The 18,478-nt window shown below is 33.5% G+C and overlaps 1 protein-coding gene across 3 annotated transcripts; it reads right to left on the bottom strand.

Moving 5' to 3' along the window:
• Positions 1–951: 951 nt before the first annotated feature.
• Positions 952–11,008, bottom strand: LOC113728075 (signal peptide peptidase-like 4). 3 transcript variants are annotated; one of them, XM_027252554.2, is made up of 14 exons: positions 10,709–11,008; positions 9,277–9,435; positions 9,072–9,183; positions 8,496–8,615; positions 8,150–8,301; positions 7,864–8,046; positions 7,380–7,414; positions 5,773–5,935; positions 4,768–4,821; positions 4,497–4,589; positions 4,246–4,388; positions 3,891–3,961; positions 3,300–3,383; positions 952–1,456 (listed from the first exon to the last, which is right to left on the bottom strand). In XM_027252554.2, the coding sequence occupies exons 1-14, from the start codon at positions 10,859–10,861 to the stop codon at positions 1,350–1,352; spliced, it is 1,629 nt and encodes a 542-aa protein (XP_027108355.1). In that variant the 5' UTR covers positions 10,862–11,008; the 3' UTR covers positions 952–1,349. The 3 variants fall into 3 exon arrangements, with proteins under 3 accessions (XP_027108355.1, XP_071932637.1, XP_071932636.1); XM_072076536.1 differs by having other exon boundaries at positions 9,277–9,452; positions 10,709–10,848; XM_072076535.1 differs by lacking the exon at positions 3,300–3,383 and having other exon boundaries at positions 1,247–1,456.
• Between the last annotated feature and the right edge of the window lie 7,470 nt (positions 11,009–18,478).

Below are 18,478 nucleotides of genomic sequence, written 5' to 3'. Positions count from 1 at the left end.
AGAAAGGTGCGAGCAATTCGATGATGATTGGTGCCATGACCGGCCTGACGTCCAACGCCGATCATTACCTTGCAATCTTCAAATTCCAACTTCTAGTGATGTCCGGTCCAATGACCAGCGCCGAACATCAGCCTTCAATTTTTTTTAAATTTTGCATTTTAGCCCCCAAATTGAGAGAGAATTGAAAGAGAGATTTCCAATTTCAAAAACCTCTCTAACCACCATCATTTTAGCTCTTTTTGAAATGTGCCTGAAATTTTGGAAAAGCAGAAGAGCTGAAAAAGAGTCCAAAAAGCAATGATAAGAGGAATAAAGGTGATTATAGCAGCAATGGAGGAGCGGCAAAGACAAGTGTGGAGACGAAGTGACAAAAATTGGATGGAATAGATCTTGCAATTGGCAAGGTGATAGGTGCGACAATGACTGAAGTGACAAAGGATGAAGGGAGTGGTCAAAGAAACGGAAGGCAGGAGGGGAGACGGTGGTGAGAGAGGTAAAATATTAGGGTTGGAGGAGGAAACGATGGTAGAGGAGGAGCAAAGGATGGCTGTATTTCATATTTTTATGCTTGACCAATTTTAATTTTTCACCCATATTAGATCTGCGTGCAGACCCATTTCTTAGGATTTAGTTGTGAGATTGGAATTAGAATTCTTTTGATCCGGTAAAGAATTCAATTTATGGAATTGTACCTGTAGAATTCAGATTCAATTCTAATTCTTTGAGTGAAACAGAATCCAAACAATAGAAATGAAATTGGGGCCCCAATTCCATTTCTAAACCACAATTCCATGGGAAACCAAACATACCCTTACTGCGACGGATTCCTGGCTTTAAACATCCAATCAAACGAGATTTGGAATGCCCAACCTTATTTTGGGGGATCCAAGATCCATATAGTTTCACGTATGGAACAACACAAATGCGTGGATTCATTAAAGTAGCAAAAACTACAAAAACGAACTCTCTTACTCAAAATACCTCCAGAGATTTATCACTTATCCTTTGGCAAAAGCATAACGCCTTGCCAACAGCTTTTCCCTCAAGTACAAACAAGGTTGTTAGCTGCTAGAGTGCATGTAGCCTAGTATCTATATGCAAATACTTGCCAATATGATACAACATAGTCCTGCAAACTACTAGCACACAATTAGTATGGTCACTGCCCTCTGCTTGTTATTAATCCACTGTGAATCTGTCCTCGAGCAGGAACAGAAACAAACGCAATGCACAGCATAACCTGCAATTTTCCACATTACCCACATTCTAGCTCTCTGCTTGCTATCCAATTAGGCATCTCCAGTGTAATACCTATATGCAGTTAACCGGCCTGAACAATGAGATCCCAATCATTCAGTCTGTTGGAGTTCGACATGGGTGCAAGGTCTCTCTGGCTCTCCTCTTGTCCATAGATTCTTAAGATCACCTCTCTTCTTCCCTAATGTCAAGAATGTACCTGCAATGACAGTCATTCCCATAAAAATGGAGACACACAGCTCTGGCCTCAATCAAACTTCCAGTTGGTGATGACCAGGCATGGCTATCACCATGACCTTACCTTTATGTATCAATTGTTCCATAATTCCCAGACATGGGAAAATACATGCACTGGAAGATAATAAGTTAACAGACTAACTAGGATATGAAAGCATATGTTCAAGAACATGCATTGGAAGGCACGCTTTCCTTTTTAAAGATGTCGGAGACAGATTTATCTGTTAAAGATGCACGAGAGTAGAAACAACAGGTACCCATCCATGTTTCCCATTAAAATCTATTTTAGTTTTACTTAATCTTCATTCAATTATGAAACTCTCACCTCTCACTGACTTGGTATTTTTTCCACAAGTATGCTTTTACCTAATTCTAATGTAATGTTACACTTCAAGCATTATAAAAGAGGTTGATATGTGGTTGGTTTAACAAACCCCTTCTAAATTGCAAAACCCAACTGCAAAATGCATATTACAGAATCCATCACGGGGAATCAAAATTCCATGATCACGAGTAACACCATATCAAGCGCAAACATAACACATGCTATTTTTTTTAAAATTAATTTTCCTTACTTCTTGAATATCTTAATTTTTGCATTGCATTGTAAGTTGCACAGTTACAGCAACTATGATCTGTGTGCTGAGAGGATCTGAAGGCAATGGAATTTCTCTACACCTTAATCTTTCGGTCAATAGAACTGGTCAAAACTAAGTCATCGACATATAACCAACATCAGCCATTGCATGTCAGATGCGATGGAACAAAGATGTAAGCAATAGCTCGTTCTAACAGCAAGGTCATTACCAAGCAAACGAATTGCTTACACACTACAATCAAAATAACTTTATACTGATTTTGACTCAGAATAGGCTTAGCAGCCGCCCTGCTCCCCTAGGGTCCACTATGTCTTAAGCTAAAAGCCTCTATTCTTGCTACGATTACTTTAAGCCCAAAGAAAGCATTTGATAATCCTGCTATATATATTTGAAAGAGGAACTTTTTTACCAATGACTTCCACTACAACTGATCTGGCTATTGTCTCAGCAAGTTGTTTGTTGCCTGACTTCAGAGAATGAATTTAATAATTGATTTAGTCCACACGCTACCAGAACCATGGTTGCTAGGATCTTAAAGGCCAAATTAGTCACAGTTTACAGATCTGAAAAGTCAAGTCTCAATTACCCTAGTCCATCAACAATGCAGTTCAAGGACTCACTAATAACATTAGAAAGTAACATATCAAACCAAAAGGTAGTAGAGGTTTAAACGGTAATTTGTGTGTCTCTGTGGAATTTCAATTACCCACACTTTGTTATGCCTTTACAACCAATTCTCCTTCCAGCTCAGTACAAAGTAAATTGCAACAAGAAGGTTGTCCCAAATAGAGATCCAAGTGAGATTGTGCTCTAATTTTAGAACTAAAGGGCAGATTGACCGCTCATTCTCAGTCAATTGAATTACGTCACGGATAATAGCATGCATATATGTCTTTAGAATTGAAATGGATATATGGGATAATAGCATGCATATATGGGATTTCAATTACCCACACTTTGTTATGCCTTTACAACCTATTCTCCTTCCAGCTCAGTACAAAGTAAATTGCAACAAGAAAGTTATCCCAAATAGAGATCCAAGTGAGATTGTGCTCTAATTTTAGAACTAAAGGGCGGGTTGATCGCTCATTCTCAGTCAATTGAATTACATCACAGATAATAGCATGCATATATGTCTTTAGAATTGAAATGCAAAATGTTAATTCTATCCCCAATTATCAGCAAGGAGACAAACTTGTTCTTTACCTAGTGTGAAAGGAACAATATAAAGTAATGCTGGTTGGCCATGTCCATCCATCATGTTCAGGGCCACGTAAGTAATGAGGAGACCTGCATGGAGTAAATGTGTTGTTACACAAAAGCTGGCTCCTTGTGGCACGTATGCCATCGGGTAAATGAGTACAAGCATCTGAGCAAAACCAATAGGATCATAGATTGATCCTTATTTCAAGAAAATCTTATTAAGGCTTCTAGACAAGTCTTCAGCTGTACATGAGACAAATAAGTCTGCTCAATGGTGGGTGAGCATATCATCCCTAAATTTCTCCATTTCCAAAGCCGCTCTTTTGATAACCTGCTTCATCACTATACAGCAACTTGCATTATGGTGGTGCCTCTCCAGTCACCCAATTGAATCTCGCATAATGAATTCCCAAATCCCAACAGAAAGGGAAAAGCAAGAATTTCCAATTTATGTTGAACTACTTTTCTTTCGAATTAAACAAAGGGCAGAAGGATAAAAAGGACAAATAAACATCACATGCACATACATTTAGATGCATGTATATCATGAAAAAACATGAGAAGGAAGAAATTCCACATCAGTTTTGGTTATACCTAATCCATACGCAATCATTGCCCACAGAAAGTATCCTTCTCGAAGATTCTTCTTGGACAGCCAATCATACCTGCAAGGACAATTGAAAGATTGGTGAAATTTTCAAACTGAATTGCCAACCAGAATAAAGAGTATGCTATATCCAGCACTACTACATTATGAAATTTCCAAACATGGCTCTCTAAGGGCATCTAATTGAGATAAGCAAACTTAGCTGCTACATGGCCCATAGTTTACACCCTCTTCCAAGGGGAATTGCCAGAGATTGAGTACATTAAGACATTCTAGCAAAGCTAGAATTCAATTCAAAGAGGACAATATTTCTTGATATCCTTGAGCGCTCATCTCCACTACCTTAGTGAAAAGGCCACCAGCAATCCAGGCAAGATGATGTCGCCAAATCCAATTATACTGTAGCCACCCCATGGATCAAACATCCGAGGGATCTTGAGTAGCATTGGTATACCATCTTCTCCACTTCTATCACCACGAGCAACCTGTGTCAGGAAACAACTTTTGGCATTCATCAGCCAAAGAACTTTTTGCATGTATTCATGAAGAATCAACACTCATATGCCTGAAAGAAGATCAAGAAGAATGCGTACCACTATCATCACGCTCTCCTTAAACCACCACTTTGAAACAAACACCCAGAAAATGTCATATAGGAATGCACAACTTAGTAGAACTGTTCCAACCTGACCATATCAAGGAAAAAGAGAGGAAAAATGTGAAATATTGTAGGGTGACACCATCATGATGTCATTCTCTGTTTGAATAGAACTACTTGGAGCATAAAGGGACCAAATATAGAGTTCAAATACATGAAGTAATGAAAAACATGACTCTTGATAGGAGAAGAAGAAACTTAAATACCTTCAAATTTGGAACTCGTATGATCTGGAGAACTGTGACTATCAAAGCAATACCCTAGGTAAAGAAAAAAAAACATTAATTTCTTCGACATTAATATTATTATCCATTCTTTGCGGAAGGCCTGTCCTCAAAAAAGATAAGTCAAGTAAAGCAAATAAACAATGTTAGCGTATAACAAGATCAGCAGACACAACCATGCCACATAAATCCTGCCTCAGAAAAGCAGACTATAAATTAACAACCAAATTTCATACACATTTGGTTTCTGAAAGAGGAAAATTCTAATTCTGAGCTAAATCTGACAGAATGGTAAGATACACACCATGGCAACATGAAGCTGCAATAGATTCAACGAAAAGCCAGCTAACTTAAGGTGCCTGTACTATTTGCATTTCCATTTCCAATTAAAAGAGAAGTGTACACAAGAAGGATTTTGTCTTTAGATGGAACCTGAAAACGTCTAACTCAGTTGTCATATCTCAAGCATTTTAATAGAGCCAGAAGATGACTCTGAGGTCAAGCTTAGTTTACTGGCATATATTATTTGAAGTTTAATTATGGAGCACAAAAAATAAAAATTTCATACTGGACCAAATAAAAACAGTCCAGCATTTCCACAATAAACAAAGCATCAAAGCCTTTATCAGGCATGACTTTATCCAATGAAAACAATCAGAAAGGTAATTAGAAATCAAAATGTCTGCAACTGTGACAGGCCTAGCATGACAATCCCAAGATCTAAAACATGCGTTATTGATGGCACAATGAACTAGAATAACGCAAACTAGATACATATCTTTAATTGTTTGTCTTCATATCTCCCATATTATACCTAATGTGAAGAGAAATAAAGAGAGTTACTCACTTGGGTATTCCAGAGAGCAGTTATTTAGACTGCCAAGAAGGTCCACTGTTTATAAGCAATTAATTATCTAAAATTGAACAACCACACGATAATCTAAGAAAATAGTAACTTACTAATGAAAATAGCTAAAGTTTGCTTACAAGGATATCTTGACCGATCCAAGCAAATGAGACACGGCGGTAAACTGCCCATACAACAGCAAATGCTATGCAGAATGGAGAAACAGCCAGTGTCACGTATGATACAGCTCCAATAAAGGGGACCTTTATGAAAGACTCTCCAGCATGTTCAAAACATCTGAAACTGTATTTCTACATTGTTAGATTGTACTTGCAAGGAATCAGCGAAGAGAAAGCATAAAGATTCAAAACTTCCATTTTCTTGACTTAAAGATGCCCTAATGAAACTTAAAATAACATAAAATCATATAGCACAAAAAGAAACCAGGTAATCTTGATAATCATGTCAGCAGAAATCTGGCCCAATCAATCAGAAGGGGAAACAAGGAAGATTTCTTGAAAACAGAAGAAGTTATTTATATTGGTCCCAAAAGCTCTAGAAAGAGGAATGCTTTTTAGCTTGGTGATGTGATAGACACTATTGGGCCCTTAAGCACTTAGCCTAAGATCTTATTTTCTATTGTTATCCTTATTCAAGAGAAAACATTTAGTAGACGATATGTGGATGGTGGATTTCATTTAATCTTCCTAATTTTCAAGCAGCATAAAAGTGAAAGAGAAGAGACAGACCTAGTTTGCTCCCCATCAGCAATGGTAAAACAGGCTAGTTGTTTTCAAGAAGAAGAAAACATGCATAAGATGGACATGCTGATACCCAACAGGACGATGTAGAATTAGTCGGCAATAATGACATGCAAACAAATTACATTTTGGAGCAGGTTACGTCAATGTTCAATTGCAAAGAAAAGTATCAGATTCAAAAAAGAAAAATATTAACCGGCCATTAGGAGTAACAAACACAGTGATGCCAAACCTGATTGTTAATTGTTTAACATAAATAGTACATAAGAATATAGAAATATTGCGGTAATGACACAGTGATATAGTTACATTCTCACTTGTATGGGTAAATTACATAAGCATTTCCATTCTTGCTTAGAAAAAATGCTCCCTTAATGGCTTACAGGTAAACTGGTCACTACAATTTCCATTTACGGAGGAGATGCATTTCTTAAACTCATACTGGTAAGAGAAGCAGAAAAGCAATAGCAGTCATAAAGTCAATCATTATGAAAAAAGACTTGCAATTTCTGTTCAAGTAGCATGGAGGTATGGAAGAGACATATTTTTCCTTGTTCACAGTGAAATGTAAAGGACAGGAAGAAAGAAATTTAGATCATACTCTACAATTACTACCACAGCTTCAAAAAATTAAAGTTTTTGATAACTAGAAAAGATATTTCCTCCTCTCCAGCTGTATTCCTAAATTGGTGAATGTATATGAGTAGGCGAGAGGCAAAACAAATTTTGTTTCAATGGAGTCAAAACTCAAGCTACAAAAAATTCCTTCCTTTCTTTGGCATCAGTTTTGTGGAAAATCCTCCTCCTTGTCCGCCTACTAAATCAGAAAAAATGATTTCTCCACAGCTACTTTCCATACATCAGCTAATCAGAAAAATCCATGTTTCCACATCACTCACCCTTTTTCCAGCTTTCCAAAGATGGCATATAACATAGATAACATTAGCACTACAATTAAACATTAAAGAAATATATGCAGTACATACCATGATAACAATGCCACCAAACAGGTTTGCAGTCCCTATAGAAAGAAAAGACAAAAGGTTCAGATTTCAATTCAAAAGGGAACCTTAATTTCGACACCCAACAAAGTTTGCAACATTAACACAATCATTAAAACGTTAACAGTAGCTTTGAGCAAATACACAAAGAAGATCGGGCTCAGTCCAGAGAATCAGATACAATCTTGTAATCCGAAAAGGAAGACAAAAAAAAAATCATGCCACAGTTATCTTTTATGAACAATTTTTACAAGCAGGCATAGGCAAGGATTACTTGTTATTACATGACTTCTCTATATGGATAAATGGTCAATTAAGAGTGGTATAAAAAATCTCTTATTTCTTTTCCATAAACATAAAATATCCTTCAGTAAGCTGGTATGGAGTCACAAAGGACAACATAAGTTGATTCCCGTGCAAAATCTCCAATCTTCAGCTATGAGATTTAAGTAATCCAGAAGTGACTAACCTCTATGCCGCCAATGCAAAATAGAACCACCAGCACCTCAATGAACCAGAATGACATCAATTTGTAAAGCATAACCAAGAAACCAGAAGCAACTACAACAAAGAGAACTGCAGAACTTGTGTTGATGTCCACCACTCCTCTTAAATTACTACTCTCCAAATTAAGATAGTCATCTGAGCCATCCTGCAAGAGTGAGAAAGCACATCAAGCCCATAGGAGAAGAGCTGTCTCTAAGTAACAAAGTTCCTCGCTAATTTGTGGACAACATTAAAAGGTATAGCATTACCTTTAAAAGCTTGTCCATCTCAATTGCTGCTTCTCTAGCAGTCCATGCAGACCAGTACGATGCACATAAGATTGTGCCAACAGCCATAAGCCATAAAAACACTTCAGCTACATCAACAAGTGGACGGTGCGGAGAATATAGTTGCGCCATAACTGAGGCAGGAAGTGAATTTGTTAACCACACTGAAAATAACACCAAGCACTGTATATGACTGAACCATATACAGCAATTAAAATTTATGGACAGAAACTGAGTAAAAACTACTCCATGTTGTTACCCTTCTTCAAACACAACATTATTTGGAAAAACACAGAGGGAGAAAGATAATCACACAGAATAAACTTACCAGCAGACTTGTTTTTCATAACGGCCTCCAACTGCTGACCAGCATCAATAGGAAGCATCACAGCAGGTATCTGAATATCTATATCAGTCTCGTTGGGTTCACAAACCATCTTGAAGAGTTCTGAGGAGGCAAGGCACCCAAAAGCAAAATAATAAAACAGTTGTCAGAAAGCAAACGCTTAGAAAAAAAAAATACTCCACTGACGAACTTGAAATAAACTCTAGAGAAAGAATGAAGATTCATATTGCTTAATGTTGAACAAAATTGAATAAAAGGATTCAGCGCAATCAATCTACAGCAATTTCATAGACAATCTTTCACATAATTAATATGGAAGATACAAGTTACTTATTCTGCATTTTACATTCCAGGCCAACACATAAATAAACAATCTTCAACTGTCACGTGATTTTGTAAAAAGAAGAGGTACAGAATGTGTCTCTATCTAGCATCTCCTTACACTTATAAAACGACGGGGAATTGCACAAAAAATGCACAAGCATATTATGTCAACATCCTCAAGGACTGTATATGGGTGATTCAAACCATTAAAAACGGGATGTTTAGAACACCAACCTGTCTGGTTGTTAATGATGAGGACTGCAGAAGCACCTGCATCCTCTGCAACATTTGCTTTAGTTGTGAAACTACAATTACCTCGGTACACCAAGATGACCTCACCGGTAAGCTACCAAACATTAAGTACTCTTAGAGTTGGGCTTGTGATATGAACAGGAACTCTTAAAGATCGAGCACCAGTTGGGGGAAAAGCAAAGCATACCTTATTTTTTGGTTTACTACAACAATCAGGGGGGTCAGCAAGGGCAAGTCTTGTTTGGTCGGCACGCTTCTCTTTCGATTCCAAGGTTTGGCCAAATCGAGCACCAACACCAACAAATTCCATTTCCTCATTGCCATCAATCCAAGTTGCAACTTTCACCTATTAAATAGAAGTGACTTAGGCATCAGACAAAAAACTGCAATCAGAAGTTGAAGAGAATTAAGTGGGGTAGTCTTCTGAAGCACCCTACCATCTAAAATCTGGAATAAAATGCAGAATCAACCCAGACATACAAGGATTCTGCTCAGTGAAAAAGGGGGATAAAAAACCAAAACTAGAGCACTCTAAGAAAATTAGTTGGGTTTTATGACAGCTTTGTTTAATGACAGAAAGTCCCAATTAATACTGCAACCAGCAACTTAAATTCATAGCAGACATCATACCAGTGATATCCACTGGAAAAAAAAGAAAAGAAAAAAGACATAGATGAAATTATCTCATGTTCTTTTTGTTGTAACATTATCTTCTTTTTTCTAGCATAATCACCATTGAGCCCTTTGTCTTTGTGCATTCTTGATAAATTTGCGGTCATTCAAATGTCTTAGTAGGAATTTTGGCACCAATAGGTGTCACCAAGAAAACAACAGAATATTAGAGCTATACTGCTTCTTACTACATTGATATGTACATTTACACAACATGTGCTAAAAGCTATATGTCAGAGCTATCACAAATTGTTGTTAGCCAAGAAAGTCCGGATAAAGTATATAAACAAGTAATTGAAATTGTTCTCCTTAAGGATACCTTAAGATTTAAATTTGGGGACCCTGACTGCTGATTGATTAATATAGATACACGACTTTCAACAAAAATTCCAACTATCTATCTTTTCCGGTTTGCTCGACAAGAATTTTGGAAATCAATCACTAAATTCCTAGAGTGAAGCACACTGCAAAAGGTGAACATTCGTTATACAACTCCCCTTCGTGAAAGATCTCGTATAATTCAATGAAGTACAAAAGGAAAAACAAACATCTTAGCCAGAGTAGCAAGAGAATCAACAACAGCAACTAATAACTACAAAAACAACAAAAGGACAGCTTCAAGATTCAGCAATTATACTTTGGACAAGGACTATTATGCTGATGGTCATTTTAAACTAAAAATTAATTGATGAACAAAAGGTAAAACAAATTGATACACCGAAATATTCAAGAAAAAAACAAAAGCTATACTTTCAAACGCACGGAAATCAGAACACGGTAAATAGTATATTAGAGTATACTAATACTTGATATAAGAAAAACAATGCAAAACCTTTAGAAACGACTCAAAATATGCATACTAAAAGTTAGATAATTAAGATAAAACAATGAAAAACAGATTTCTTTTTACCAATTAACCAGAAAAGGACAGCTGAAAGGGTTATTACCAGAACAAAATTATTGTCACAACCAGGTCTTCTAGGTGCCTCATCATCTTGGTGAACTATATCGCCTGCAAACACTGAAGAACTACTCAAAAACACAACTGCAAGAACAACTGTACTAACAGTACAGCTCAAAGCTCTCATCTTTAACTTCATCAGCTCAAAAAAAAAAAAGACCAGAAAGTTTTCCAGAGGAAGATCAATTGGGTTTTGCTCAAAACTAATGCTGATTTTATTGTTGTGGGGTTATGTGAACTGTGAACTGTAGGAGGTAAAGTGGAAAACAGAGGAGAATGGTATGGATGAAAGAAGAAGTGGGGCTGTTAAGGGGCTGTTTGGCTTTAGTTTTATTTTAATTTCGCTTTACGACAAGTGATAAGTTGTTGATTTAGCGTTGGTCACGTCAAGAAAGCCCTCCTATAACCGTTGATCAAAGTTCCTGGACGTTCGCAGAATGACGCTTGGAATGGAGCGTGAATAACACACGCTCGACCCTGGTGGTGACGTGCTAAAGTCTTTTTTGTTTTTTGACGTGCTAGAGTCTAAAATCAGAAGATAATTAGTTACACCAATGAACACTATCCATGTTTCACTGTTTAATTTAGTGGTGTTCCTGTCCAAGATCATTAAATGAGATATTATAGTGAAATTCCCCTTTCTTTCTCACAAGTTTCTTATTATTCTCATCACATTTTTACGCTAGCAAATATAGAACTGTTCCAAGTACATTTTAATAAGTAAACCAATATTAGTTTGATACATTATTTGTTAAATGAAAATTTTGTAACTTGGTGATACTCGTGTCTAATAAAAGTTAAGCGTAAATAGCTTTTGTCGTTACATTGGAGGTACGACAGTTGTTTTTTTTTTTTTTTATGAATTATCAAACAGATTCAAGTAGATATTTGAACTTCAAAAGCTACTCCAAATCAAGTTTGATGTATAAATAGTTGCAAAATTTTTACTTCATTTAATGAATAAATCTACCAAAGTGATTAATGGCAAACTCGTTTTTGGCTTTTTCTGACACGTGTATAAAGTACATACTATCCTTAAATTTGGATTTGATGTTTGCATCGATAGATTTTTTGATGATTTGGGTTAAACCAATTTGTTTGCTAACTAATATTTCATTTATATATTACCCAAAATCTCAACTTATCTTGTATCCTATTTGAGAATGAAGTACACTATGACGTCTTTGAAATGTGCTAAATGAGACATGATAATATTTTACGCTATAAAGTTTTCCGATTTTGTTAACGAGTCTTAATAGACACTCATTAGCACACCTAAATTATATTTAACTTATCATATGAATATATGCAATCACAATCATCGCACTCCTTATATTTAAGCATATTTTGAAATTAGTCGTTTTTTTTAAAAACTAAGGTTGCGTTTAAATTGCAATTTTCTAAAATTTTTTTTATAAAAAGTGTATTATAACGATTTGATATATGTGAGGTAAAAAAGTGATTGAAAAATGTATTCACGGAAAACATAGAAATTTTTTTGGTAGAAAATCCCTTTCCAAACAAGGCCTAATACTTGAGACTTCTCTTAACGAGTGTTTATTGAGCATCGTTAACCAAATTGTATGGAATTAATTATGATTAAATGGAAGATTTCTTTGGGTTTTGCTAGTATGATATAAAAAGTTTTCATATCCTGTGACTAAGGGGCATGTACAAAGGTGGTCATCCCTAGTTTTATCTTCTCCAAAAGTTTAATTTTTTAACATAAAATTATATATAATTCATGGGTGCGTGATAATATGAGTATATTATATTGGGATTGCTATCATGTCATTTAGGACATACAATAAAGCCTTGTATGTAGATATATGAGATACATGTTGGCCATACGATGAAAAAATAACATGCAAAAAAAGTGAATAAATAGTATTTTGCATATATTTTCACATAATATGTACAGATGATTAAATAAATCTTTTACCCAAGTTTTGATTAAATAAATAGTAGTATTTTGTATAATATGTCTTCAAGTTGGATACTTCTATACTCAAAAGCTCAATATTGCCGAGAGAGAGAGCAGAAAATAAATTAATATGAAAAAAAGAATACTCAGGGAATAAAAAGGTGCCACCACATTGGAGATGATAAAGAGAAAGTGAAATGGCGCGTGACAGAAAAGTCGTGGTACCGTCGACTGTCGGAGCAAGGCGATTTATTACGGGGCCGTATAGGCCGTACCGATAAGACGGCGCCATAAATTACTAATGATCTTGGCTTTTGTAATCGGATTCAGAAACCCAGTTGTGATCTTCTGCCCTCGACGTCATTCAATTTCTCTGCACCTTCAGTCTTATTGGTCACGAGCAAAATGGATATGGACTTGATCTCATCGTGGATTTGGAGCAAGAACGGTCATCATCGGACGGATCGTTCCTGAGTAATTTACAGTCAAAATTTGACTAAAAAAAATTATAAGATTCAAATTTTATCTTATATTTTATTTTTAATAATATGTATGAAACTTATAAAATTTTATTTTAAAATTATACATTATTAAAATTAAATTATATTAAATATAAACAAAATTACGTCGTGTAAGATGCACGCAGCCTTTAGAAACGACTGCGTAGATGCACATAACCTTTCAGGAACGGTTGCATATTCTAACCTTCAACCGTTCCTGCCCCGGGTCCATCACATCATATTCTAAGCTATACGCAATGAAATTGTACGACGCATTGACTTGTCTCACTTCTGCTTAACGCTTGACTATTCGCGTGGCAACAGTCCCTGAACAATTCATGTGAACTGACCATGGCCAATTCGACCGAGTCCTTTCCATATTAATATGCGGATGATCAGGTTTACAATTTATAGTACGGGCTGTCACCTTGGAAGATGCATTAATTGATGGACTAACTTTTTTGGTAAGCATAACTGTTATTGATCATCAAGGTAGCTTATATGTACAAAACTAACAAAATATATTTTAATTGATAACCCGTTTTATTTACCGCTGAAAAAGTCCAGATTTCGAATTATTAAGAAAGTAAAAGAAAATTCACCATTAAGAAGGTCACAAGTACAAATTGTACTGTTAAGAAGAAAAGTGAAAAAAAAAAATGATGAGCATCGAAAAATAATCGATCGTTTCTCTTTTAAGAGAAAGGAAAGGAAGGAGAAGAGAAAGGGCTTAACAAACCCTAATTATATCACTATTTGAAGATACAAAGTCAAATACATCTACCAAAATACGCGTGAAGGAAATTAGAAGAAAGCAACAATATAATGATGTCAATAAGAATGCAGGGCAAATTAACCGGCAGCAAGCTACTAAGCTCCATGGTCTCCCTTTGCCTACATGACCCACCTTTTTGGGCTAATTACTCAGATTATGGTCGAAAAAAGAAAAATTCGGACATGTATCGCTCTGACAAGCTTGTGGTACAAATCTATGGATGCCGGGCCGTATCAGCCCGGCACCCAAAGTCAGTCAAATTTTTTTTTTAAGGTCTGACACACAGCCCGACAGCGGGAAATTTTTTTTTTTATTTTAAAAAGCTGTCGGCTACCGAGCTGACAATGCTCGGTAGCTGACAATGTCTGAAAAAAAACTGGCTGCCGGGCTCTCTCTGCCCGGCAGCCAGTCTAAATTTTTATACCTTTCCTTAATGAGATGAGCTCACAGTTGTGTACGTAGTCTAGTCGATGAACGGGCTAGTAGGTAAATGTCCAACAAAAAGAAGGGCTGGTTGTTGTGAGACTCGAAGAGAGAATACTTCTTAGTCAATCTAGGCAACTCAGGTTCATGCTACTAAGCCATTGGAGTATCCTTTGCATTGATCAGAAAAAACAAAAATTCCATGTAAAAACCGAAAAATGAATATATAGATTTTTTATTTTCTGGTAGAAAACAACTCACCCACCCCTATTGGACGGAAATATCCACGGTTGAGTTTCTTGTCAAATGGAGCTTTCTTACATGTTTCCCTGAAATTGTTTTTTTTGACGATTTTTATACATGTTTGTTGAGTCCAACTGGATTGACTATTATTTTTAAAAATTATTTACTGTAACATTTTTGTGATATAATATAAGTAAAAATAATAAATGAGATTCTTGCAAAATATTTTACAAAATGAAATCAACTGCAACTTCTTATTAAAAGTGAATTTTCTAATAAAAGTTGGGGTCCATAAAGTCCAGCTCCGTTTAAAAGGTGAAAAACAAGGAGGGAAAAAATTTTTATAATACATAATATAAATATATTTATAAATGTACAAATGTATATTATTATAAATGTATAAATTATAAATGAATATTATATAAATGTATAAATTATAAATTATAAATTATATATTTTTATATAAATATACATTTATGCATTTATAATACATTTATAAATATTTATAAATACATATATTTATATATTTATATAAAAATATATAAATGTATTATAAATGTATTATATTATATATAATAGATAATATAAATATATTTATAAATGTATAAGTGTATATAATTATAAATGTATAAATTATAAATGAATATTATATAAATGTATAAATTAATATATTATAAATATATATTAATGTTATGTATAAATGTATTAATATAATTAATATAAATGTATAAATGTATTAATATTATGTATAAATGTAAAATTAATATTATGTATATTAATATAAATGTATAAATGTATTATATTATATATAATACATAATATAAATGTATATTATAAATATACATAAATATATATATTATGTATAAATGTACATTTATATAAATGTATAATATATATAATATATAATATATATTATAATATATATAATTTATATAATATATAATATTTATATAAATATATAAAAATATATTTTAAATAAAATAAAATATTTATAATATGAATAAATAAATAGCTAAATATTTAATATATAAATATTTAATAAATATATAATATATTAATGTTAATTATTAATATTATAAATATGGTGTTTATATAATATTTTAATTTGTAATATTTATTGTATATATCATTATATAAATATTTATATAATATATAATATGTAAATATATAACATAAAATTTACAATTTGTATAATATACATAATATTGTATATATATAATATAATATACATTTATACATTATTACATATTATGTATATTATATATTATACATAACATTATTATACATTATTATACACAATAATGTACATAATAGTGAAAGTAAATTAACAATGTATATATTATAATATAATGTACATAATATAGTATGTATAAATATTTATACATTTATGTATACAATATTACATATTATGTATATTATATCATGTATATTATATTATATTATGTATAATATACAATATTATGTATAATATTAATGTATATAAATATTTATATAATATAATGTATAAATATATAATTTTCAGTTTGTATATTTCAATTTATATTAATATAATATATATAATATACATATTAAATATGCATATTTGGAGTTGTTTTTGGTATAATGTTTGGATATGGTGTTTTTGGAATTGTTTTTGAAATATATATTTACTGTAACATTTGGAATGTGAAAAACAGTTTTTCAAAAACAGAAGAAAAAAACAAGGAATACAAACGTACCCATAAAGTTCGAAGAATTTACGCGGTAAAAAAAAACTAGAAACAAAACAACCAAAAAGAATCAACAAATTAAATTAATTGAGAGATAATTCGACAATCATTTTGGCACAAACAGACCACAAGCTATAATATGAGAAGGCAGCAGCGCTGTCAAGCCGTGGAGAATCTTGTGCTGGAAGGAATATTTGGCCATATTCAAATGGCTCTCTCAAAATTTTCAGACATTGTCCCGGTAGCCGACAGCTTTTTAACAAAAAAAAAAATTTCCCGCTACCGGGCTGTGTCAGCCCGTTAGCGGTGTCACACCTAAAATAAAAAAATTTGACTGACTTTGGGTGCCGGGCTGACATGGCCCGGTACCCATAGATTTGTACCACAAGCTTGTCAGAGCGGTACATGTCCGAATTTTTTTTTTCTCGACCATAATCTGAGTAATTAGCCACCTTTTTGTACTTTCACCAATTGACTATGTACTCGAAGCTGATTTAAATCCCTAACAAGCCCACTTATAAATGTTGGCTAAATTACGTCTAGCTCCTTGTATTGGTGGTTTAGTTTTATTTTATCCCATAATCTATTTTATATTTTGAATCCCCATTAGATTGAATCATGTCTCTTTCTTCGTTTTTTGGAAAACATCTTTAGTTTTTATTATCTTTCCCTGTTTTAATTCCCTTTAACTTTGCTTCTTCTTACTCTCGTACATATTACGTGGGCATGGTATTTTCTATAGCTTAATTCTCTACCTTTTTAACTAATTTATTCATTTTTTTTTTTTTGGGTGAGTCAGTTGAAGTCATGAATGTTAACTGGATTGACTTGAAACTCTATTATGTTTATACAAAGAGAAGCAATTTCAAAAGACAAAATTTATAGACAAACCCTCACAATTTTGAGGATTTTGCTTTTGGCCTATCACATTGAAAATGAATTAAATTTGGTTATGATTAAACTCTAGGAAAATGCCGGTTTTCATCCCCAAACTTTGGGGTAAGGACACATTTCATCCCTCAACTTTTGGGCACAACACATTTGATGTCTGAATTAATAATTTTTTACCAATGTCATCCTCAATTTTTAACGGAACTGATCACGTGAAAATCACATGACCGTTACTTAAATCATATTTTTAACAAAGTCTGCCAGTTTCCCATAAAGAACTGGTATGTTATGGGCAATTTATTATTTTTTTAACTTTCATATATTTAATTTATGTTAAATACAAAACATACTAGTTTTCCTTTGAGCGCTATTTAACCAATTTTTCCAATAAAGAGTTGGTATGTTTCCCATAAAGAGTTGGTACAAAACATACTACAAAACCTGCCAATTTTTCATAAAGAGCTGGTATGTTATGCGCAATTTATTATTATTTTTTAACTTTCACATATTTAATTTATGTTAAATACAAAACATACTAGTTTTCCTTTGGGCGCTATTTAACCAATTTTTCCTATGAAGAGCTGGTATGTTTCCCATAAAGAGTTGGTACAAAATATACTACAAAACCTGCCAGTTTCCCATAAATAACTGGTATGTTATGGGCAATTTATTATTTTTTTAACTTCCACATATTTAATTTATGTTAAATACAAAACATACTAGTTCAATGGGTGTTATGAATAACTCAAAGTTTATACTTTTAATAGTTCAATGGGTAAAAATATGTTATGAATAATTGAAGGGCCAAATTTTTACTATTCAAATAGTTCAATGGCTGCTCAAATAATTTGCTCTTATATAAATAGTAAAAGTATGCAAAGTATATGTAATTTTTAAATTTTGAGGGGAGCTTTTTGTAACTATTAAAAATCTCAAGGGATGTTTGTGAAATTATCCCTTTTCATTTTTCATGCTGATTATTTCTTTTCTTGCCTATTTTTCATTTTATCCTTATTTTTAGTTTTTTTCCCCCCTTATGTACGGGATGCAAGTGTTTATTGATGGATGCTTAGTCAAAATTGTCAAAAGTTGATTGATTGCATGCAGGAAACTGACAGGTTTTGTTAAAAATGTAATTTAAGTTCACTTAACGGTCATGTGATTTTCACGTGACCAGTTCCATTAAAAATTGACTAAGTTGCCGTTTGAGGATGACATTGGTAAAAAATTATTAATTCAGACATCAAATGTGTCGTGCCCAAAAGTTGAGGGATGAAATGTGTCTTTACCC

Source organism: Coffea arabica, chromosome 2c, assembly GCF_036785885.1.
Source record: "Coffea arabica cultivar ET-39 chromosome 2c, Coffea Arabica ET-39 HiFi, whole genome shotgun sequence".
Taxonomy (NCBI): Eukaryota; Viridiplantae; Streptophyta; class Magnoliopsida; order Gentianales; family Rubiaceae; genus Coffea; species Coffea arabica.
Note: the sequence above shows the minus strand (reverse complement) of the source record. Positions and strands in the feature narration are given on the sequence as shown.

Excerpts from the sequence above, each read along its gene's own strand:
- LOC113728075 (XM_027252554.2), bottom strand. The coding sequence starts at position 10,861 with ATGAAGTTAAAGATGAGAGCTTTGAGCTGTACTGTTAGTACAGTTGTT. Across the intron at positions 5,936-7,379 it reads TTGGTGGCATTGTTATCATG|TTTCAGATGTTTTGAACATG; the intron begins GTATGTACTGCA and ends GTAGAAATACAG. Across the intron at positions 4,590-4,767 it reads TACGAGTTCCAAATTTGAAG|GTTGGAACAGTTCTACTAAG; the intron begins GTATTTAAGTTT and ends TGATATGGTCAG.